The sequence below is a fragment of the Podarcis pityusensis genome (assembly GCF_964106645.2).
Source record: "Podarcis pityusensis genome assembly, chromosome: 17".
In the NCBI taxonomy this organism is placed as follows: domain Eukaryota; kingdom Metazoa; phylum Chordata; class Lepidosauria; order Squamata; family Lacertidae; genus Podarcis; species Podarcis pityusensis.
The window spans coordinates 7,927,643-7,952,604 of record NC_138042.1 but is presented as its reverse complement, the minus strand read 5'-3'; the positions used below and the strand labels follow the sequence as shown (position 1 = coordinate 7,952,604).

The 24,962-nt window shown below is 46.1% G+C and overlaps 1 protein-coding gene across 3 annotated transcripts in view; it reads left to right on the top strand.

The window, feature by feature from the left end:
• DENND1C (DENN domain containing 1C) overlaps positions 1-24,962 on the top strand; it is a 55,616-nt gene that overhangs the window by 4,067 nt on the left and 26,587 nt on the right. For all 3 annotated transcript variants that reach the window (XM_080988110.1, XM_080988109.1, XM_080988108.1), the window contains exons 3-14: positions 311-375; positions 6,754-6,797; positions 8,467-8,516; positions 9,657-9,776; positions 13,936-14,005; positions 14,135-14,215; positions 15,512-15,601; positions 16,916-16,966; positions 18,858-18,968; positions 19,534-19,634; positions 21,759-21,804; positions 23,498-23,599. In XM_080988110.1, coding sequence (XP_080844236.1) covers positions 311-375; positions 6,754-6,797; positions 8,467-8,516; positions 9,657-9,776; positions 13,936-14,005; positions 14,135-14,215; positions 15,512-15,601; positions 16,916-16,966; positions 18,858-18,968; positions 19,534-19,634; positions 21,759-21,804; positions 23,498-23,599 — 931 coding nt within the window. The remainder of the gene's footprint in view (positions 1-310; positions 376-6,753; positions 6,798-8,466; positions 8,517-9,656; positions 9,777-13,935; positions 14,006-14,134; positions 14,216-15,511; positions 15,602-16,915; positions 16,967-18,857; positions 18,969-19,533; positions 19,635-21,758; positions 21,805-23,497; positions 23,600-24,962) is intronic.

The following is a 24,962-nucleotide window of genomic DNA, read 5'->3' as shown; positions in this document are numbered from 1 at the left end:
GCGTCAGGCATGAGAAACCCATGAGGCTGTGACCCCATTAGTGCCCCAACCACCCCGCCACCTTCACCACCGGTGGAGAAGCAGCACAGGCATCGGCGGTGGTTTCCTTCGGGAGCTCACTAGAATTCATCAAAATATTGTGAGATCTGTGAGTTCTTGCCAGAACTTGTTGCTGCTTTGCCCATACAGAGAGAGACACTTCTCCATCCTTGTAAATATTGTCCAATAAATCCATGGGTCTGCTCAAAGCTCTTCTTCTTGCCTCTTCTTACCAGCTCTGAGTTCCTTGGTCCCTCTTCTCTCTCTTCAGGGAAAATCCTCAGAAAATATTTGATCTGTTCTTTGAAGCTGCCTGTCCAACGCTTGCAGAAGATGGTGAGTCTCATCTATGGTGGGAAGTGGTGCTTTTTGGGGTGGGATGTTTGTGCATCAGTGGGCCAGATTTTTAGGAGGCTCTGGGTAGCCCTTGCTGGGGGAAAGTGGGCTGAGAACCATCCCAAGTCAAAGGTGAGTCCTTTCCTTTTCTGTCTCACTGCTACTATCTCATCCACATCCCAATCACAAACCATAGAATTGTAGAGTTTGAAAGGACCCTGAGAATCACCCAGTCCAACCCCTTTCAGTGCAGGAATATACAGCTGCCCCCAGGGCCAGATTTAGGTTGGATGAGGCCCTAAGCTACTGAAGGTAATGGGGCCCTTTATATGTCCAGCTGTCCTTTGTCAACAACAAATTGTTTCTGTTTTTTGTGTTGAATATGTGCTATATGGTCATTTATGGACCTAATAGGTATCTAAAGCCATTTGCACATAACAAAATATGTATTTTATCAAAGTAATTGTTGAACTGAAATACAATTAAGAAGTATATTAATAGTGAAATCATTATTAAGCTCTAACTTAAAATGATTTTTTATTCATCACAAACTTAATAATGCAAACACACTGGCATTTAGCAATAACAAAAGTTCCTTTAGAAACACAATTTACAAAGACTCATAATCTAGTCTCTAGAAACTTCTAAACCATGAAATAACAATAGGTGTAAATATATGATGCAAACTACTAATAATTATAAATAGCAGAATGTAGGCACCCTATATATAGAAATGAGCAAACCAGTGATATTTTAGGGAGCAGGCTAGCAGGCGGGGCCCGTGACTTACATCATAGGAGCCTACACAACACAAAACACTGTTGCTGTATGTTGGTTTTATTTGTTTTTATCTTATATTTTGGAAATGTACATCCAGTTTTTTCCCCATTAAATTTTTTGGGGACCCCCAAGAGAGTGGGGCCTGAAGCTATAGCTTGTTTAGCTTATATGTAAATCTAGCACTGGCCCCATACAGGGATCAAACCTGCAAGCTTGGTGTTATCAGCACCACACTCTAGACAACTGAGCTATCCAGTGGTGCCCATGGGGTTGTATCATCCAGTTCTGTCCCTGCAGCCCCAACACTGCAGGGCTGGGAGACCCTCCAGAGCAGATTTAAGAAGAACACAGGGAGGGGGCTGCAGGTGAATCCCTGGACATTGCTCCCCTCCCCATGCCACTGTCAGCTGAGTGACATTTTTGAAACTACCCATTACCTGTGGTGGTCAAAGGAAGTAAAAGTCAGCCACAGCAGTCAAAGCGCTTAGCTCAGCAGCTAGAGTTGGTTTGAGGTTGTCTACTTTCGGGTTGCTTACAAGGCGCTTCCTACAAATGTCTCTCATGGTGGAATGAAATCCTGCACAATGTGGAGAGAATGGGTCAAATATCATTTTTCTCCCCTCTCTCATCACATCTCAGCACCAGTGGATTGGTAATAGATGCAGAACGGAGAAAACAGAGCCTTTCTTTGCACAGCACAGCAAATAATTAACAAATGGACCTCAAGGTTGCAGTATATTTATTTCTACATCACTTGACTTATACATCGGGGGAAGATTACAATACATTAAAACATGCAAGACGTTAAAATAAGAAAACAGATTAAATTCACACCACCATTTCTAAGCATCTGGGCAGGTTTGCCTAAGGAAGAATGTTTTCAGGGGGCACTGAAAAATATGGCGGTAGCAATTGGCTTAGACCGTTATAAAAGAGTATTAGACAGAGTCATAGAGGGAGTACTCTTTAAATGGGAGTAAGCTGGGATAGCTCAATACAGCTTCTATGTTCAGATGAAGTTGTATCACTCAGAACCAGTTGCCAGGGTGGGACAAGCAATGTGAGCTGCCCAGAAGCATTTGGCTGGCTAAAGTTCAGAACAAGACACTAGACTAGAGGGGTCTTTAGCCAACAACTCAGTACCCCAGGAAGGTTCCACTGTTATTTGACTCCAGCTCCATCATTCACGACTGTTGGCCATCCAGCAACAGGTGGGGGACAACCAACAGCCTACCGCTGCTGTACCTGCTTGGGACGAAACTCAAGGGGCATGTAATTTTGGCAATATTATTTATTTATAATATTTATATCCGCTGTACAGCCTCGAGAGGCTCTCGAAGCAGCTTACGGAAACTGCTGAAATAGAAACACACTCAGTTCTGCTATGACAGCCATGGGGAGCCTTTGGCCTGCAGACCACATTAGGCCTGGGCTGAGTCCTAATTTGATCCACAAGGCTGCTTCCCCCCACCTGCCATCTTTCCCCCCCACCTGCCATCGTATGACATCAGGTGTGGAGCAGGTAAAGCAACCAAGCAGAGGAGCAATGGGCAGGTTCCCGGTTCTTCCTCTGCAAGCTCCTGCTCAGAGCTCTGGAGTGTTGCCAGAGCCTGCCAGGAGTTGCACTTGCATTCAATGCCAAATGCATGTCCCACTTTCAGCAGGAATTTTTGCAGCTGCAACTTAAAGCCAGGGCTTAAAAGAAAGAACCCAGAATGCACTGAGTGTGCTCCCAATTATATATTTGAATTTGAATCATACAACATCATAGGGCAGTGGGTGATTGCAGTGCCGGATTTACATATAAGCTAAACAAGCTATAGCTTAGGGCCCCACTCTCTTGGGGGCCCCCAAAAAATTTAAAGGAAAAAAAAACCTGGATGTACATTTCCAAAATATAAGATAAAAAACAAATAAAATAAAACCTACATCCAGCAACAGTGTTTTGTGTTGTGTAGGCTCCTGTGATGTAAGTCATGGGCCCCGCCTGCTAGCCTGCTCTCTAAAATATCACTGGTTTGCTCATTTCTATATATAGGGTGCCTACATTCTGCATGGACCGGTTGCATGGCAACATGTGCAAATGGCTTTAGATACCTATTAGGTCCATAAATGACCATATAGCATATATTCAACACAAAAACCAGTGACAATTTGTTGTTGACAAAGGACAGCTGGACATATAAAGGGCCCCATTACCTTCAGTAGCTTAGGGCCTCATCAAACCTAAATCCGGTCCTAGGTGATTGGCAGGTGAGCGGCTCTAGCCACCTGTTAAAAGTGGCTCATAGAGGATGGGCCAGTTCTGGAACTAGCCTGGTATAGGGACAAAAATCACATGGTATCTTTATGGAACCAGCATTTGTTCAGGCAGCACTTCCAGTCTCGTTCTTGTTCTTCACTGAGGCCATAACAGGTGTTTATTGCAGCAGACCTGGCTATAAGCTCACCAGGAGGCACCTCTCTTTGGGGCAATAGAGATATAGCTCAGAGACCAGGGGCAGCAGCAGTGGCTGCTCAGAGGACTCCTAAGGAGAGGAGAGAGGAGAGGAGGCTGGGGGAACCCTCCACAAGGGAGGGTGTCTTAAAGAGGGAGAGAGGCTGCCAGCTCTGCAAGCAAGGGGTGACAGAACTGGGCTCCTGAGCCCTACAGGCGTGCCACAGAAAGAATGGAGTTGGGCAAGGGAGCTGTGGACTAAAAAAGCTTGGAAACTTCTGACCTAAGGGAACTGGTGTCGCTATCCACCTGCGCCTCTTCCAGTTCCAGGTGTCCCTATTTGACAGACATAGTGCTTAATTTATGTACCCCTTCCCCCTTGCTGCTGTGGTTTTCTCCAGATGGCTTAAAATGACCGTTGGTGTTATGTACTGAAGTTCTCACCCTGGGCCAGCAGGGGGATACTGTAGATAGTTATGCAAATAAGGGATCGAAAGTGACGTTCAGTGATTGGATAGTTTTAGAAAATTGTTACAGTTACATTGTACTGGAGCTCTATATAAGCAGGCTGACTGAACCCTTCAGCTCAGTTCTGTTCTGGCCTCTGAATATACAAGAGCTGTTTGAAGAATCGCTGTGTCGTCTGATATGTTCACCCACAACTTAACAGTTGGATGGTTGTTAAAAATAAGAAAGAGAGGGGAAAGGGAAGTCTCCGCTTAAGCTGTTCTGCTCAAGGAAGCCGGCAAGGAAGAAACCCCGTCTCTGCCCAGAGGCAGCCCGAGGCAGCATGAAACTCTTTCATCATGTCCCATCCGGTTCTCTCCTTCCTGTGTGTGTGTGTGTGTGTGTGCAGGTTAGTCTGTGCAACTGAGGTGCAGGGTCTCACGCATGCCTGGAAGCCAGGCCTCGAATCTCAGCTGCAATGGGGCTGTGCCTCTTCAGCGGTGAGGGAAATGTGCACATCTTCAGCCTGGAGGCATTTTCTGTTGGCTGTTGCTGCTTTCTAGCACTGAAAACCAGTTTCAGAGTTAGGCAGTCCTGGCTTGCAAAAGCTAATCAAGGTATTGGGCCTCATGGTTCACCGTACAGAGGGTTTCTCATTTAGGGCATCTCTGCTCTCAGGTTTCGTCAAATGGATTTCTATTACACACAAGACGGAGGGGGAACTGCACTATTCCTAGCACGTCCACAAATGAAAATAGATGTTTTTGTAACATCCTATTCTTACAACAAGGACTGTCTTCCTTTACTCTTTGATAAATCAGTTGTGCACTGGGCTTCTGGAGCAAAGAGATGTTAGTGAACTGCAAAACAACAACATTACAAACTGGCTTATAAGTATAAAACCAAATTTACTAGAATAATAGCTAGAATAGAGATAGACTTATAACCATTCAAACAACAAACATATTAAGGTGCCATGTGCAAGACAAAGCCTGAAGATACTGTAAACATGGAGTGGATAAATGTACAACTCTATCTTAACAAGTTACATGTGCAGTAAACGTTATACAGACTGGATAAATGAACCATTCAACAAGTAGCCTAAGTCCAATCACAGAACGGCAGCCCTGTGCCGCCACAACGGCAAGGGTAGCACACTGGAGAGTATGAAAAAGTTTTTCAAAGCTGTTATTCAAAGATTGAACTGGATGAGATATTCTTCAGTGGGTCCTGAGTAGGAAACACAAAGCTGTATGCATAGATCAATCATGGAAAGGCAAATCAAAGCCACCACCCTGGTGAGAATAACGCAAGTGGGCAAAAGGAGACCTGTTCTCTGGATATATGGTTAGTGAACTGACCATAAAACTGCTTAAAATAATATTTAATTTTATGACCTCTGATTTGCATGGGGCAGGGGTGGGTTCTGGAAGAGGATGGAGTTTGAGATGTCTGCTTGGGCGTCTCTGGCTGGTGAGACACTGTCCCATTTTGCTTTATTGAGAGCCCTCCTTTTCCTGATCCTTTTAACCAGAGATAATTAGGGACTGAATCTGGGACCTTTTGCATTGCTCTCCCCTGCAGACCCTCAGAGGGAATTATATGTCCATGGACATGCATTTGCATGTATTATTGTCAAGATGCATCCACCCAGGAGAGGGTGGGGGGAGCTGCAAACTAAACAACTTTGTGTAGGTGTGTATGCATAATTGCATTTTTTTTTTCCAAAAATGCATTCTCAACATCTCCTCTAGAGGTTGGAAGAAATGAGACAGGAACCATGCTTTCACGGAGACAGAAAAACGGGTCATTTTTCTGTTAAATAACAACAGTGGGAGCAAGTGGAAATATGCCCTAAGACTTGCTCAGACCACAATGCAGTGTTTTTTGAGATGAAATTGTCTCTGCAGGGATCCTACAGATGGAGAATGAATGATGATTTGCTGAGGAATGAGCAAATAATTGGTAAGGCCCAAAAGACTCTAAAAGATTACTTTGAGATAAATATGAACTTCGAGATGGAAACAGATTCAATGCTCATTCCCACTTTCGCTTGCCCCATATTTTGATTGTGTACTGATGAATTCCTCCAGGTCTGAGAGCTTTTCTCTCTGTTCCATGGCTGTGCCTTGCAAAAATCAGATATGACCCACTGAATCAGATCTCATCAGAAGTGCAGGCAAGCCAAAGAGGTATTTTGCTTACGGCGCTTCTGATTCAACAGGTAAAATTGGATTTTCCCAAGGCACAGCCATGGAACGACGAGGAAAGCTCTCGGACTTGGGGAAATTAATTGGTATCCAATCCTATCAAAATATGGGGCAAGCGAAAGTGTGACTCCTGCCTGAAAGTCTGACAACCCAAGGCTAGCCAACAGGGTGCCCTCCAAATGCAGCTGAGCACTGGTACCCATCAGCACCTTGGTCCCTGGTCAGGGTGAATGATGGGAGCTTAAATCCAGCAACCATTGGAAGGAACCATGTTGGCTGCCTTTGATACAGACAGCTCTGAGCTAGATGGGCCCAGTGGTCTAACTCTGTAACAATGCAGCTTCCTATGTTCCTAATGTTTAAGCAGTCAGCTTTAGGAGGACAACAGGGGCAATCATGATTCCTGTGGCCTGTCCCAAGCAAGCTTGGCTCTCCTATAAATCCCTCTGAAATGGGTTATGTCTTTGTTCCATATGCTGACTTCCGCTCTCTTTCCCTGCGCAGATCCTCAAGTGCTTAGACAGTTCCCTCCGGAGTTCGATGACCAGGTCAGTCCCCCTTTGCACAATTGCTGCCCAACTCCACTTTGCATTCCAAAATCATTGCTAGCATGTGCTTGTTGCAGGAATTTATGTATAGGTTGGGGGGGGTGTTGCCCCTCCAGCAGATATCATGCACATGCAGCCCACTACCAAAACCAGCACAATCGCTTTTGTGACTTTTGTGATTTGTCCCCACAAAACACTTCATCACAGTTTCTTCCTATCTATTCAAAGGGCCTCTGCTGCACAATACCAAATGTAACAATTCACTGATAAATGTTCCTATGTACTGGCTCACAGGGATAACTTCAGAAATTCATATAGACATGTGAGCTCAGCTACTCAGCAGCCCCTCTGCCTGAGTGATAATCCCTGGCATCCTGATACCTGAGTGCCAGACAGGTAGCCATTCCAGAAATAAAAAACCCAGATGAAGACAAAAGGGTGTGATTAACTTGGCTGGGAAACAGGGAAATGGAAAGATCTCTTTTGTTCCATTTGATGGGTGTTTGGTGGAGGGCAAGGAGAACCATGGGGTAGGGTCCAGGATGCTCAGATTACTGCCACCAGACCTCCCCTTTCATGATGTAACCGTGATGTATGAGTGATGTAGTCTGGGGGGGTGTAACATGGGGATTAGCAGCTAATAAAAGTTTGGGGGCTCTTTTGTTCGGGGCTTCCATCTTGTTCCACCTTGTGGCAGATGGGAGTCCTGTTGCGACAGTCTTCAATAAAGACCAAGCCTACTGGCTGCTGTTTTGCTCTGGTATTCCTGGCTGGTGTCCTTGTTTTTTGTCCAAGGGAACCCTCAGATTTCTCCGTTAACATGCTCAAGAGTCACCAGCTTTTTCTTCTTCTTCTGGATTTGGGGAAACAACCCGACACACAAAAATTAAACAGGTGAAGCTTTTCCTGGCATGACGATAAAATGGGAGCAATTAAACAGCTTATAGAAGCTAAAGGCATTGGAAGATATTAAATAGAGGCCATTTGCACTGCCTTGTAGGCTAGTAACTTGGCAACACAGAAGAATTCTCAATTTGCAGGCTACAAAGCAAGCTGGCTGCTGTGCCAGTCCTCTTGCATGAAATACCACTTACCCAATGGAATTCCTATGGCTGCCAGGCAAGTTGTTCTAATTCAAGGCTGCATAAGCAACCTTTACTTAAATGTGAAATACTGTGCGTGTGGCAAGGAGAGATTTTGGAGGAACGTTGTGGAGTATCTGGAAACAGCCCTAGGCACTTTGCCAGGCAGATAGGTGCACACACACTCCATATAAGCCCAAGGGTGGGGATTTACAGTCCAGCAACATCTGGAGGGCGTCCTGTGGTCCAGGATGATGGGAGCAGCTGTCCATCAACATCTGGAGGGCAATAGTTCCCCCTCACTCTTGGTTCTAAGCAGGTGGGGAAACACTGCATGCTTTGCAAATGATTGGCATTCAACTTGCAAAGGAGGCCACGGCTGCAGTGCTACTTGCCTGGGACTCAGCCCCATGGAACTGGGGTGGGCAGTTCTGAGCAGACCTGCCTAGGATTGTGCTGTAAATTCAGATCATTCCGTACGTGCAGCAGGCTCCTCCTTGCCAACCAAAGGTTTTTCTCAAGGTGCCTCTAAGTTTGTCTGCCGGGTTCAGGCTGTGATAACCGAGGATCCTTCTCTCTTCCTGTAGGATTCAGTCCAGATACTGCCCAAGTTTTGCTTCCCCTTTGATGTCGAAAGGTACGTGGTGGCCTGAAAGAATGGGGTCTCCATGCACTTTATGCACCCTTGCAACTTAGGCTCGCCAGCTCTTGAAACCAGCTGTTGCAAGCGGTGCCTTTGGCAGCAATATGATGCACAGAGCACCACACAACAAGAAGCATTATTTGCTGATTTCTACAGATAAAATTGCTGTTGGTCACAACAGTACTTTTCTCCTGGTCAATTAGCAACCCTCATGAAGCCCCCTCTTTGTTTGTAGCTCCCTTCACCTAGCTAGGAAGAGCACCTCAGCGATCAGGATCAATCCTTGTGTAACAAGTTTCCCTTGTAGATATGGACCTGCAGAAGTCTACCCTCATTGGAGGGAACTTTTTGTCCTCTGCTTCATATTGGCAAAACCATTCTCTCCCATTTCAACTACAGTTGTACCTTGGAAGTCAAACGGAATCCGTTCTGGAAGTCCGTTCGACTTCCAAAATGTTCAGAAACCAAAGTGCGGCTTCTGATTGGCTGCAGGAAGCTCCTGCAGCCAATCGGAAGCCACGGAACCCCGTCAGACATTTGGCTTCCAAAAGAACGTTTGGAAACCAGAACACTCACTTCTAGTTTTCGATCGTCCGGGAGCCAGAACACTGGGACTCCCAAGGCATTCAGGAGCTGAGGTACGACTGTATTATGGGGTCAGAAGTTCCCACATACAGGTATGTCCCTTGATCTCCTTATTGAACAACACAGCACCTGTTATTTTGACTGTCAACTGCATGTGATGAACTACCTGCATGGAAAGGTTTTATGTTTGGGGGTGATAGGAAGCCTCCATCTGGAAATAAGAAACAAATTAGTAGCATTTACGCATTGCACAATGATATAAGATGCTATCATGCCCCTTCCCTACTCACCTTTTTTGCTCTGCATAAAAATGTGCTATAGACCTGTGCCTACCTCTTTCTTAGCCTACCAGCCTGACTATATGGAGAATATTATCTCCTCCTGCATTCATATGACATTTAAACAATTGCTTTGTGCATTCATCTCACTGGGTTTTGCCTACCAAAGCATATGTGCTACTGTATTAGCAGTTTGTCGCTTTAGCCAACTTATTGCAATCTTTCTCCAAAACGGCACCCCCTTACCCAGTCTCCCCACTTCTTTGTTAAGGGTCAAGGAGAGTCCCACGATCCAACATTTCACTTTTGTACTCACCGATATGGACGGAAAGCAACGCTTTGGTTTCTGCCGCTTGGCCGTGGCCTTCCGCACCTGCCTGTGTATCCTCAGGTAGGATGGTTTGTTCTTCCTCAGCCTCTTCTCATGGATGGGAATTTTCATGTCATGGGGGGAAGCATTTTCTTGGTGTGGATTGACCCCCCCCTAAAACTTACAAAATGTTTTGGCCCACTGGGTGTCAGGGCTGGAGTCAGATGCAAATCAGCACAAAGAAGCAGAGTCCGTTGTCAGTGAAGTTAACTCTTTATTCAAGGAAATGGCATACAACTCAGCAACGCTTCCCAGCAGGTCTTGCCCCTATAGAGCAGTTGCCAGGACTGAAGGTTCCTTGCCTTCTACCCCCGTACCTCTCCTCATCTCCTGGATATTTCCCAAGTGCCTGCACACTCCTGGTCTCTGTTCTGCTCTCCTCATTATTCTGTGCGGTCTTGGAGACCAGGGGAGAGGAGCAGGAGAGGAAGACTCCTGGGATTCTTCAGCAGCCTCTTAAACCCCCACCTCTGCTTCAGCCCCAGAGCCTGAACTGTTCCCTGTCACAGACTCTTCCTGCTCACTAAACCCTGCTGCCCCTTCAGCATCCAGCCTGCCCTCCCAGTCTTCTCCCTTTGACTTCTCCTCAGTGTCCCACCACCAGTCCCCAGGCTCTGAGCCCTCCTCCCCTGGGGGTTCCCTTGGGGGTTCCCCAGCTGCCGTCTCCCACCATTCCTCATCATCCAGCCAGACCCTGATATCTGGTGTTGCTGAACTACAACTCCAATCAGCCCCATCCAGCGTGGCCAGTGGCCAGGGATGATGGGCACAGTAGTTTAACAAGATCTGGAGGGCAGAGGTTCCGCACACCTGGACTAAGCAGAAGTGCAGGCAGGTGCAAGCTGTCGCAGAAGCCCAGTTGCCACAGAGTTACCCATGTGCCTCTCCACTAAGTTGGCATGGGGCCAATTTCACTTCTCTATGCCCTTTTAAAATGTGGCTCTTTTGGGGGGGTGTTATTGGGTTGTTGTTTTTATTTTGGTCATATATATTCTGGTTTTTATGTTGATCTTTTCTGTGAACCGCCCAGAGACCTCCAGGTATAGGGTGGTATATCAATTCAATAAATAATAATAAAGTTCTAATTAAGATACCCTGGCATGTATACTTAGCTAAGGAAGTGCAGGTCCCAATGGCTTTTCTGGAGGGCCAGGGAGGCCCTGCTGAACAACGTGGGATGGGATGCTAGGGAAGTTAATCTAAGGAAATTCATGGAAGCAAAGTTCCCCAACCTTCCCCATAGCAACCCACCACATCCCAGCCCATATAAGTTAAGAGGGGGCCTGTCAACTGGTTGGAGTGGCTTCTGTAGGGGTCTCCGGCAGCTGCAGGAGTAAAAAGTAGGAGACGACGGCAAGCTTTCCACCAGTGACCATTCCTAAGTTAACTTACCTTAATATTGAGACCTCTGGTCTCAGAGGAGGCAGCAGCAGATGCTTCTCCTCTGCCTGGTGGTGACTATCACACACACAGCCTTTCTCCATCCCTCCTGCATGAGATGCTGTCAGGGATGGGTGCTGGAACCTTATACAGTGGTACCTCTGGATGCGAACGGGATCTGTTCCGGAGCCCCGTTCGCATCCTGAGTAGAACGTAACATGCGACTGCATGTCTGTGTGTCTGCGCATGCGTGGGTCGCATTTTGCCGCTTACACGCATGCACGTGATGTCATTTTGAGCGTCTGCGCATCCGTGAGTGGTGAAACCCAGAAGTAACACGTTCCGTTACTTCCGGGTCACCGCGAAGCGTAACCTGAAAACACTCAACCTGAAGCATATTCAACCCAAAGTATGTCTGTACATACAAACAGTGGGGGGGGGTGTTGTTTTTTTGAGGCGGTATGCGCCTCCTATTCCCCGCTGCCACCTTCCCACAGAGGTGCTATGATGTGACCTTTTTACGACCGCCAGGCAGCTTCCTGGAAGGTGCTTTTTGGGCAATTGTAAAAGGGCCATGGCAAAGTGTCTCCTGGAGGCCATGCCTGCCACCACAGTGGCAGTGGGAGCAGCAACAGGCAAATGGGCAAGGGGTGTGGGAATATTGTGGGTAGCAGGAGAGGATATATTGATTAAATATTATCCTTCCTAACTCATGCTAGTGAGTTTATTCGTACAGCAGAGTACATTCCCCTCTAGGAAGCTAGTTGCAGATTTGTTAGGATCTTTTAAGTTCTATTATTCCTGGTAAGACCCCTTTGATTCCCTCCTAAAAGAATGAAGACTCAACAGTCTTCTTTTAAAAGTAATAAGAAGTTTACTCACATTCAGTTCACAGTTGGATCCCTGAAGGCAGACTTTAGCTTAGAGTTACAGAAGAGGGTTTGAGTTCATCCCATATGGGAACTCATCCCACATGCTGCTGACTAAGAGCCAACAGTGCAGTCCAAGAGAAGAAAAGGCATTAAAAGAGGAAGGTGGCTGTGTGACTGGACCTTTTGTGGGGTCTGGAAGGGTCACGCCCACCTACCTGGTGACATGCAAAGGAAGGATGCTCCAGACCAGGTGTAACAGGAAGTTCAATTGGCTGCACCAACATTCCCCTGCATGTCCACTCTAGGCAAACAGGAAATGTTGTATTTGACTGCTTATGTTACATCCCACAAGGGAGAAGGGGGATTGGGTGGGCGGGCAAGTGACCATAGTAGTAGGATGGTGTCAGGGTTTGTGTGAGAGAGCAAGCAAATGAGGGTGGGATGGGAGGAGTTGAGGGCATGGTGCAAACTGGCCCCTTTCCCCATATAAATACAGCACTGTGTGCAAAGGATGTGCTCTGCCTCTGAGAGACAGCCATGTTCAGAGCAGCATGAAGCTGCCTTGTAAGGAGTCAGTGCACCATTGATGCCTTTAAGCCCAGCACAGATTCCTCTGACTAGCCGTGGCTGCCTGGGGGTCTTTGCCAGCCCTGCCAACCAGGGAGGGCAAGGACTGGACAATGGAAGCTTCTGGCATGAAGCACATGCTGCCCTTTGCAGGGCCGTCTTTACCCGGGGGTGCAAGAGGTGTGCGGCACCAAGGTGCTGAACTCTGGGGGGCACCCGCCGGCCGCCACTGAGGCCGCCTAAGTTCTTAACTATCTACCTGTTATGAAATAATAAATAGTTTTGATCAAGCTAGAAAAACAAAATACATATATACCTAAGTACAGTGGTACCTCGGGTTACATACACTTCAGGTTACAGACTCCGCTAATCCAGAAATTGTACCTCGGGTTAAGAACTTTGCTTCAGGATGAGAACAGAAATTGTGCGGCAATGGCGCAGCAGCAGCAGCGGGAGGCCCCATTAGCTAAAGTGGTGCTTCAGGTTAAGAACAGTTTCAGGTTAAGAATGGACCTCCGGAACGAATTAAGTACGTAACCTGAGGTACCACTGTATTCACTGTATTACCAAAATGTATACCTACTGTTTCACTAAAGGACTTTCGACTTTGTGCGCTCATTTACCAAAGACACGCTGCGCCAGCAGCGGCACTTGTCATTCACAACGACAGCGCTTGTCATTCTCTTTTTGTTTGTTTGTTTGTTTTTGAATATTTTTTATTGATTTTAACATATAAATTATAAAATGTACCACAAAACTTATCACTTATAAAATCTTTTTAGACTTCCATCAGCACCTCTGATGATCCACCGTTTTAACCACTTCTTACGCATTTCTTAACTTTATATTGCCTTTACATCTCTTAACAAATCATCCTTCCCCTGCTCCATTTTTGCAATACTTCCAATAATACTCCTCACAAAACTTCTTGCAAACCTACAAACGTCGTCTGATCTTCACAAATACTTCTCAAATAGTCCGTAAATTTACTCCAGTCTTCTGTGAATTTCTGGTCCCGCCGGTTTCGAATCCTTCCTGTTAGTTTATCTAGTTCTGCATAGTTCTGTGCTGGTCATTCTCAATGGCGCGTGCACTCCAGATTAACTCTTACATCAAATATTATGTTACGTATTGCGTTGAGCTGCTACGTGGGGTCAATGGCACCTTTGACACGACTGATGTTTCTCCTAAGTAGGTGCCTAAGTAATACTTATAACTTTAAGTGTGGTGGTCTTAATTTGGGGGCTAAACTAAATTTGGGAGCACTGGTCTGATCTTTGCACCCCGGTGGCGCATATGCTAAAGACAGCGCTGGCCCCTTGCCTGGTCAGTTGTGCCCCTGACGCTGATTCTCTTTGCAGCTACGTGCCCTGGTTTGAAGTTTTCTACAAGATCTTGAACTACATCGCAGACAACTTGGCCAAGGAGCAGGTGAGGTCAGAAATTCTGGATTCCTTGCAGAGCCCAGCAAGTTGCCCTGTGCTGTTCCCACCCACACCCCCAGATTCCTAGCATTCCCATTTAAACACCAATCTCTGCCTTTATCTCCTCTCTCACTAGTTCACAGAGCTGGATGTGTTCTTGTCTGCACTTTATCTCCACCCTGTGCCTGACCTCAGCAGCCCCATCAGCCTTGAATTTGTAAGTTCTCACCTCTCTGACACAGAAGAATCTGCTCCCATAGATACGCAAAAATCTTTAAACAGCTGAGCTTTGAGTCCTATTGCCATGATTTGTTGTTTTCCTGGTAGTGCCTTTAAACAACTGTGTGGGCTTCCTGTGAGGGATGGGGGCACTCCAAGAGTCAAAGGGGGGCATCTTTGCATTTTGCAGGACCCCTGGCATGTCGCCATCCCTGCATCTATACACAGGAAAGAGTTAGTGGGGAGGGTGATAATTACTGGAATCTTTGTTCCCCCACTTCATTCCAGGGGGAAATTTCGCCCTCTGAAGTTGGAATTTGCATTAGGAGGGAATCTTCCCCACCTCCAAGAGGTGCAAATGGAGAATTTCCCTCAATACAATGCCATGGGAGGAGAGTCTTAAATTTTAACAACAACAACAACAACGTGTTTTTTATACCCTGCCCATCTGACTAGGTTGCCCCAGCCACTCTAGGCAGCTTCCAACAAATTATAAAACCACAGTAAAACATCAAACATTAAACTCTTCCTTATACAGAGCTGCCTTCAGATATCTTCTGAAAGTCAGATCGTTGTTTATGTCCTTTACATCTGATGGATGTCAAGGAAATTTTAGGCAGTGTACAGAATTTGTCTATTTACAACTGTCAGTAAAGTTAGCCTGCACTTATCCTGATAATTACCACACACACCTGCAGCTGATGCTATTTCCTTTTTAAAAAGCTCAAAACCATCATGGTGGGGTTTTTTTGAGGGGGAAATTTTGAAGAGAAAAAAAAAAGCTCAGCATTTTTGGGCAAAACCTTCATATTTTTCAAAAAAAAAAAAGCTTTGCCATAAAAAGCTCAACACCTTTTGAGTTCACTGGGTCCATCTTGTATAGGTGATGGATTGGGGATTAAATCTGTAGATTGAAATTTAAACCTCCTATGCCACATGTATAGGAGAAATACAAAAAGTAACACTGTGTTACCAGATGCATTTTGCAAGCTATCACTCATTCGAGCTGCAGTCCTCTCCTTTCTTAGCACAGACCAGCTGTTCCAATGTCTATGTCAATATCCCTGAACTCCTCAATTTAGTAAACTGGTATAAAATGTTTTCTACGATGCCTCCAGATTATATGGAATTGGAAGTATGTGGAGTCTAATGAACGAAGGTGTTGTTGTTTTTTTTAAATGGATGCATTATTGTTGAAAGACTAAAAATGTAAACAATTCCTCATCCATCTTCTTTTAATTTGTTGTGTGGTGTATGTGTCCCCCTTTTTAACCATTTCTTGTTGTCTTGCAAGGATCTAAAGATGACCAAATTGAAAATTTCCACTGAGAAGGATCCAAACAAACAAGACAAGAGCCAGGATCTGGACTATGGGACTGCATCAGTGAGTCAGGAGTCGGGGGCGGGGGGCTGTGTCCTTTACAGGGAATGAAGAACCCTAAAAACGAAGAACAGAGAAGGCAACTTGATTTTGCCCATCAGCAGTTGGCATCTGGAAAGCAGACTGAGAAAGACTGAGACTGGAAAGACTGAGAAGGCACACAAATCACCTGGTCACTTTCTTGCCCTAATGTATTTCTATTCATTTTTTTTCCCCAGAGGGGCAGCCATGCTAGTCTCTTGCAGCAAAAACAACTGAGTCTTGCAGCATCTTAAAGACTAACAAGTCTGAGTCCACAAACGTTCTTCTATAATAAATGTGTTAGTCTTTAAGATGCCCCAAGACCCCTTGATTATTTAAATTATGGCAATTTTCTAAATTTGCACCAAGACATCTAGTTTTGCATATATGCATCCTTTATACAAATCTGTCCTTTTTCTGGGGATGCCCAAGATCTCCTATTGGGAGATCAGCCAAGAATCTAGGTGGGGCTGCCCTTGAGACTGACCCAGAAACTCCAGCAGGTGCAGAATGCTGCAGCGAGACTCCTTATGGGGTCCTCTCCGCAGGATCACATTCACCCGGTGCTATACCAGCTGCACTGGCTCCCGGTGGAGTACAGGATCAGGTTTAAGGTGCTGGTTTTAACCTTTAAAGCCCTATACGGCCTAGGACCCTCATACCTACGGGACCACCTCTCCTGGTATGTCCCATGGAGGATCTTACAGTCTTCAAACAAAAACATCTTGGAGGTCCTGGGCCTCAGGGAGGTTAGACTGGCCTCAACCAGAGCCAGGGCTTTTTCGGCTGTGGCCCCGATCTGGTGGAACGCTCTGTCACAAGAGACTAGGGCCCTGCGGGACTTGACATCTTTCTGCAGGGCCTGCAAGACAGAGCTGTTCCACCAGGCCTTTGGCCAAGGCACTGGTCTGACCCCCTCCTTTGGTAATCCTCACAGAACTCTAGCCCAATGGTTGCCATTAATTTGATTTTGAATTGATTTTAGAATGAATTGATTTTAGAATGCTGTGTTACTTTTATTGTTGTTAGCCGCTCTGAGCCCGGCTTCGGCTGGGGAGGGCAGGATATAAATTTTAACAAAATTATTATTATTATTATTATTATTATTATTATTATTATTAAATGCGTTGCTTGATCTGGTGTAATATGCTGGTTGGCCAGTCAGCTACTATCCATAAAAATAAGGGGTGTGTGTGTGAGAGAGAGAGACTCGGACCACTGCCACAATTTTTGTTTCACAGAGTCTTCTTCTAGCTGGACCAGATCATCACCAACCTCTTTCTTCCTCTTTTCCAGGTTTATTTCATTGCCCCTGACCAAGGCAAACTCCCCACCATCCCTGAAAGTGTAAGTCACATTTGCAGCGTCTCATGGAGCTTTGAGAGAGGTGGTTGTGGTTTGTAGGGGCAGTGTTTGCTTTCACAATTGTGGAAATGATGTCTCCTTAATCATCAGCCTTAATCCACCAGAGTGGCGTAATGTAGGTCACACAAGCCTAGTTCCCTTGCTGGCGCCCAAAATCCGCTTCAGCTCCCACATGGTAGGGGGCGACCCCAGAAAAACCTGATGACATTGAGGAGGAAAAAGAAGGGAGCAGGATGTAGATTCTGTGTGTGGCGTGACTGCCAATACAATAGCTCTTGTTGCAGTGGAGTGGCAAGGAGAGATCACCCACACTTTTGCTTTCCCTGTGCTTAGAAAGCATGATTCTGAGAGATTTTCTGCTAGTGGTTTTCTCTTTGCGCCACTGGAAAGCTCACTCTTTCGCACTGAATTGGAGCAGACGGCAAACTGCAGGAAACCCAACCGACAGTTGCTCAAAGCGGCAGGGAAAGTGGAAGTCTGGATGAGCCCTGAATGGGCTGGGGGTAGGACATGGTCTGGCAATGCTATGAAGATTTCAAAATAGAGGGAAGAGTGATTCATTGCAAAAGGGCATTTTCTCCAAGCAGGGCTGGGGATTGGGCAGGAGTATAATGTGCAATGAATGGCAAACATAGTCAGGTGCAACCTAGGGGAAGGAGTGGATTGTGAAAAGTGGGAATAGGAGGGCAAGATGGGGATTTTTGCTGGATTTTTGTGGACAGGCCGCTGCTGCTGCACTTTAAACAGCTATAATAATAATTTAATAATAATTTATTATTTATACCCCGCCCATCTGGCTGGGTTTACCCAGCCACTCTGGGCAGCTTCCAACCGAATATTAAAAACAATACAGTGTCAGACATTAAAAACTTCCCTAAACAGGGCCGCCTTCAGTTGTCTTTTAAAAGTAAAATAGTTGTTTATTGCCTTGACATCTGCTGGGACAGGTAAGCAATGCAAGAGCTGGACCTGTTCCTAGCACAAGAGATGAAAGAGGAGAGAAAGGGATTGTATTTCAGTGGCAGAGCACAAGACCTGCAAGCAAAAGGTCCCTGGTCCAATGCCTGCCATCTCTAGTTTCAGAAGATCAGGCAGCAGTTGATGGGAGAAAGACTTCTGCTGGAGACCAACCGTCAGAGTAGGCAGCGCTGAATTAGATGCCAAAAGTATGGAGAGGACCAGGTTGAGACTTTCACTCCAGTAGTCAAAATACACCACCATCAGGATGCTTTTAAGCAGAGCAGTTGCTAGGCAAAATAGAGGTGAGGCCCATAGACATTGGAACAGCTGGTCCACGCTAAGAAAGGAGAGACTGCAGCTCGAATGAGTGATAATTTGCAAAATGCATTCAGATACACAGGGTTCCTTTTTGTATTTCTCCTACACACAGGGGATAGGTTTAAATTTCGATCTACAGATTTAATCCCCAATCCATCGCCTACAAGATGGACCCAGTGAACTCAAAAGGTGTTGAGCTTTTTATGGCAAAGCTTTTTTTTGCAAAATATGAAGGTTTTGCCCCAAAATGTTGAGCTTTTTGAAAAAATCTCCCCACTCACCCCCACAAAAAACACATGATGGTTTTGAGCTTTTTTTAAAGGAAATTCGCTAAAATCTACACTTCCGACATTGGTTGCCATATGTCTGGATTTTCCCAGACATTAAAGCGATTTCTGTGCTGCAACTAGGCATTTCCTGGTGTAATGTTGTTCCTAGAAAAAAAGACAACAGAAGATGAACACGAAGTAAGAGAGCTGGATGCATTGTATTGCCATGAGTGACACAGAGTACAATAGAGGACAGAGAACAATTTGGGGTGTGTGTGCCAAATTTGCACTGGAGAACCTAACCGGACATTGGCTCCTTCCCACAGAGGAACCTGACAGAATTTGTTGTGGCCGTGGATGCAAACAACATGTTACGCCTGTATGCGAGCCTGCTCCATGAGCGACGGATCCTGCTCACCACCAGAAAACTCAGCACGGTGAGGGCAAGTAGATGCTTGAGGGTGAGGGAGAGGAGGGTGGAACATATAAAAAATGCTGCAAAAATGTTTTCAGGAAAAAAGTTTAAAATATATATTGAATTTGCCGTTAGCTCACCATCGCCATCTAGTGTCACAGTTCTGGAATGCATTCAAAACACACTAAAAACGTTGTGTTTGCAGCTGTATAGCTGAGTTGCAGGTCTCAGGGAGGAGAGAGTTGCCAGGTCTCCTTTGGCTCAAGCCCCAAACTGCAAGGAGCAGAGGTCTGGGAGTTTGGGGGGGATTGCCTGGTAGGGAGAGGTCTAGCAGTGTTGACATAGACATGGACATAGTGGAAAATAGGCTAGCTTGACACCTACCCACCCACCCTCTGAATCTGGAGGAGACCCCAAAACCAGGCCAAAATCCTGGCAATTTTCAGGAAGAGGACAAGGCTGATCCTTCTACAGGGGCGGAATCCACCTGTAAGGCACAGGCTGTAACTTAGAGGGTGGTTCTGGTCTTCTGAGCAGAGTCAGACCATCCTAAGGGGAATCTCCTAACCCTCTCTCTCTCCCTGCAGCTCACAGCCTGTGTTCAGGCCTCCCTCTCCATGTTGTATCCCATGCACTGGCAGCACATCTACATCCCGGTGCTGCCTTCGCACCTCCTTGACTACTGCTGGTGAGCCTTTTCATTTCTTCTTTTTGAAGCACTGGGCAGGGCAGGGGGTAAGACTGAAAGCTGGATGTGTGTGGTGCTGTGGTCTAAACCACTGAGTCTCTTGGGCTTGCCGATCAGAAGGTCGGCAGTTCGAATCCCGGCGATGGGGTGAGCTCCCGTTGCTCTGTCCCAGCTCCTGCCTGTACAGTGCCGGATTTACATATAAGCTAAACAAACTATAGCTTAGGGCCCCACTCTCTTGGGGCACCCCAGAAAATGTAAAGGGGATAAAAACCTGGATGTACATTTCCAAAATATAAGATAAAAAACAAATAAAATAAGACCTACATGTAGCAACAGTGTTTTGTGTTGTGTAGGCTCCTATGATGTAAGTCATGGGCCCCGCCTGCTAGCCTGCTCCCTAAAATATCACTGGTTTGCTCATTTCTATATATAGGGTGCCTACATTCTGCATGGACGGGTTGCATGGCAACATGTGCAAATGGCTTTGGATACCTATTAGGTCCATAAATTACCATATAGCATATATTCAACACAAAAACCAGTGACAATTTGTTGTTGACAAAGGACAGCTGGACATATAAAGGGCCCCATTGCCTTCAGTAGCTTTAGGGCCTCATCGAACCTCAATCCACCCTGTTCCTGGCATCTGACTTGAGGGGTGTTTGCTGGGGAAATGGCCTATAAATAAACAGGCAGCGATATAGTGATGTCTGCAATGAATCAACAGCGAGAGCAAGGCAGGCACCAGGCATAGACCCTCAGCAGCCAGTTGCTGTTTCTTATCCTGACAATTTGAGTCTCTGCTGCTGTGATTTGGGAAGCTGTCGTTCAAATCAAGTCTCTGTTGTAGACAAAGGACAGAAAAGTGGAGCATCGAGAGCTGAACAATAGAAAAAGAAGTCTTTGCCTGTACTCCCACCCTGGGCTTGCCCCCCCCCCCAATGTCTGTGGCATCCGCTGTGAGGAGGCTTGGACCCTTCCCAGGACCCTTCCCAGGGCCTAGGGGTGATTATAAGAGGTCCTTGTTCCTAATTCATTGCAAATGAGCTGTGGACTTCAATGCACATTAGAAGCAGGAATCTTTGGTGTGTTTAAAGACATCAATTTCGTGTGTGTGTGTGTGTGTGTGTGTGTGAAATGAAAGACAATGCGTAGAAGTTACAGATAGGTAGCCGTGTTGGTCTGCCATAGTCAAAATAAAAAAATCCTTCCAGTAGCACCTTTAAGACCAACTAAGTTAGTTCTTGGTATGAGCTTTCGTGTGCAAGCACACTTCTTCAGATACCATGCGTAGAAGTAACATTGTTTTCCCTGGAAAGCCCTTACCAATCTGATCTGTTTTGCGCCTGGGTGTGGCTCCTCACAGAAGGAAGGACTTTTCCCTGTTCTCAAGGGCATGTCTCCCCCCCAGGGGCAAAGTCAGGCAGGGTTCAATGGAGCCACCCAGGGCCGTAGCTAGGGGATGGTGAGGAAGACCCCCGCTAGGGGCACAGGTGAAGTGGGGGTGTGAAAAATCAGCTAAAGGATATGTTCATAACTATGTCTATAAATAAAAATATTGATTATTGCCTCATAAGAAAAGGTTTTAAATACAGTGGTACCTCGCAAGACAAATGCCTCGCAAGACAAAAAAACTCGCTAGACGAAAGGGTTTTTTGTTTTTTGAGCTGCTTCGCAAGACGATTTTCCCTATGGGCTTGCTTCGCAAGACGGAAACGTCTTGCAAGTTTGTTTCCTTTTTCTTAACACCGTTAATACAGTTGCGACTTGACTTCGAGGAGCAACTCATAGAACGCGGTGTGGTAGCCTTTTTTGAGGTTTTTGAAGACTTTGGTGATTTTTGAAGCTTTTCCAAAACTTTCCCGACACCGTGCTTCGCAAGACGAAAAAAATCGCAAGACGACAAAACTCGCGGAACGAATTAATTTCGTCTTGCGAGGCACCACTGTAGAGGGTCTTTATCCGGGGTAGGGTGGGGTGGAGGATGGAGGAGAGGCAGAAAAAAGAGCTAATTTGTCCACTGCTAGGGGGTTCAATCTGGATGGTTCAGCCAGGGGCTCTGAGCCCACCTGAATCTGGAACCAGTTCTGACTTTCTTTCCTTCCTTTCTTTCCTCGACAGTGCCCCCATGCCCTACCTCATAGGAATCCACACCAGCTTCATGGAGGTGAGCTTACCAATCCATTCTTCCCCTGGCCTCACAGGTCAGTTCTCACGAGCCTTCAGCTGAGTCCTGCAATCCCTGGCCCCAGAGGCACAGAACAGCCATGTAATGAAGAGTAGGGGAACCCACATGTTCCATGAATAGGTGCAAGAGGACGGACGGGTGGTTGGGTGGGTGGGAAGAAGTTCTGGTCAACATCAACGGAGCCTCGACACCCAGGGCAGCCGCCATTTTGTGGTCACTCGTAGTGTGGGCTGTACGGTACTGTTGAGCAAAGTATGTTTGTTCCATACTTCAGTCTCAACTCAACAGCTGTGCCTGACATTGCCAGTGACATTGCCAAGGATTCTGGGCCTAAACCTCTGGGATTGCAGCCTTCTTCTTTGATGGCTGTCAATAGATCCATCACTCTGGACTGTTGGAAACACACCCAGGAAGGCCGCTAACTTCCCAAGTCATCGGGGCATCTCTCCAGTGGTCCTCCCTGGCTGTAAATCTCCCTCAGTCCAGAGGGACCGGTGATAAGCAACCCGTCTCTCCTGAGAGGAGAACACTCGTCTTCTGGCATACCATTGCAGAAGAATCAGTAGCTCTAAAACTACTTTATTTACAGTCTATAATACAAAGACTCCATCAGCACGTCTGTGCTCTTTGAGCACCTGTACAGAACAGCAACAAAGGGACGCGGGTGGTGCTGTGGGTTGAACCACAGAGCCTAGTACTTGCTGATCAGGTCAGTGGTTCAAATCCCTGCGATGGGGTGAGCTCCCGTTGCTTGGTCCCTGCTCCTGCCAACCTAGCAGTTCAAAAGCACGTCAAAGTGCAAGTAGATAAATAGGTACTGCTCCGGCGGGAAGGTAAACGGTGTTTCCGTGTGCTGCTCTGGTTTCACCAGAAGCGGCTTCTTCATGCTGGCCGCATGACACGGAAGTTGTATGCCGGCTCCCTTGGCCAATAAAGCGAGATGAGCGCCACAACCCCAGAGTCGGCCACGACTGGACCTAATGGTCAGGGGTCCCTTTACCTTTACAGAACAGCAACACATTCAGAAGTGAAACCAACTTCCAACAGTACTCCAACAGTACTCAGACTTCCTGTCTCATGCTCTCTCAGACACTCACATGATGTATACAAAAACATAGTACAACAGTACCACTCGCTGGAGCAGCTCGGATAGAAAAAAATCCTAACATGCTTGTGCAGTCCAGATGACATGATCCTGGGCTTAAGTTGATGGAGGCTTGGTGTGTGGCAGGCAGGCAGGTGGTCCTGCCTTTACTGTTGGTGGGTTGAGTATAAGCCCTTTGGCCCACCCATCTCTTCTGTTTCTATGATGCTTAGAACCTAAGAATAGTCTGCTGGATACGGCCAGTGGTCCATCTAGTCCAGCATCCTGTTCTCACAGTGGGCAACCACATGCTTGTGGGAAACTGGCAAGCAGAACATAAGCACCAAAACTCTCTCCTCTCCCACGGTTTCCAGAAATTGGAACTGTGGAGGCAGAGCACAGACATCGTGCCCACTTTGTAGGAACAACTTAGTGCTGTGAGCCAGGGATCCCTCCCCAAGAGTGGCGAGAGATCAAGTGGAGCTGGGTCACATTTAACATTCATGACAGCAGTTTGCAAAGGCAGCGAACAGAGGAGCAAGCAGTGCCTCTCTTTTAGTTTCTCTCTTTTGTCTTTGATTCCTCCAGAGAGTGAGGAGCAAGGCCCTGGAAGATGTCGTCATTCTCAACATTGACAGCAACACCTTTGAATCGCCCTTCCAGGACCTGGAAAACCTCCCAAGTGATGTAGTTAGTATTGATTTCATAAGATGATGATAATAAATAACAATAATAAACTATAGCGCAGGTAGTTTTGATGTCCTTCTGAACACCCTGGGTCCTTCATGGTTTCCTGCCTTTATTCTTTTCTCCCACTAATAGCCCCTGTTCCTCCCCACTGCCTCGAATTATCACAGCTATCTTCTAACAGTTGTTTTTTATGTATGCAAAGTTTAGCTTCCAGTACTGAACTTTCACTTTAAAGCAACTGATTCATTGCTGCCCCATCTTCTGTTCTGAAAATATATCAGCTGAAAATGTATTAGCAGAACTGGAAGATGGGAAATGGCCCTGCATAAACTCTTGGGATATTCTGCCAATGTGTGAAAATTGCCGTTTTCTACTATGTTCTGATAGAGGGAGTTGAGCTATTTGAGAGAGAGTTCATTTTTTTGCCTAGTAATGTTCCTTAACTCTCTAACTTCCAAATACAATTCATAAAAACAGTTCAGGTTTTGAGCTTTCTCAGATACATTCCATACAGATGAAGGTCATAAACTCCTAATGATTGCCATATAACTCCCATACAGTGGGTTTTACAAAAAGTACACTTATTAAAATCAATGGGCCTAACTTAAGGTTTGTCCACACTAATGCTTGTCATGTGCCTAGAAAACATGACTCCCCTTCCCCCGATCCATTCTTTAGCTCTAAATCGGAACAAATGGCAATCCATGAAAAACCCAAATTGCTGTTTGCTCTGATTGAGCGCAAAAGAGCAGTTTTCCCTAGGGGAAGTGGCAGGACGAGAGGAAATGTGGATAAACCTTTAGTGATGTTCATAAATGTCAGCTGGTCTATTCTAATACTAAATTGAATACCATTGTGGGCTGGCATTCAACATAGTGCTACATGGCGTATGAACATGGGAAATGAGGTCTGCCTGCTCAGTGGGAATTTCTTCCTCTCCTCTCCCCTGTATGCGCCCTAAAGCTGTTCTGGGGTTTTTCCAACTCTCCAGAGAAGATTTGGAGAACCCTGAATGGACCTTGTTCTATGCACACAACTTATGTTAATCCTGCCCTAAATAAATTGAGAGAGTGTCTATTTTTGAACCTGCTGTTTGCATGCAACTGATATCACATCCTCCAGTGCCATGTTAGTCATATTTGAATTCCAAGAGCACTATTTGTGTATCTACCCTCAAATATTCTTTCTGCAATGACTAATTTGGCATAAACAGGAAACAGAATTTCAGCTCATTTTATGTGTGTGTGTGGCCTCTCCCTTCAGATAAATGAGAACAGAAAGCAAAAGTGCCATTACATAATTCTATGGTGTAGCCACATGTACAGCTTTTGGGTGTTCATCTCATAAAAGATATTGTCAGGTG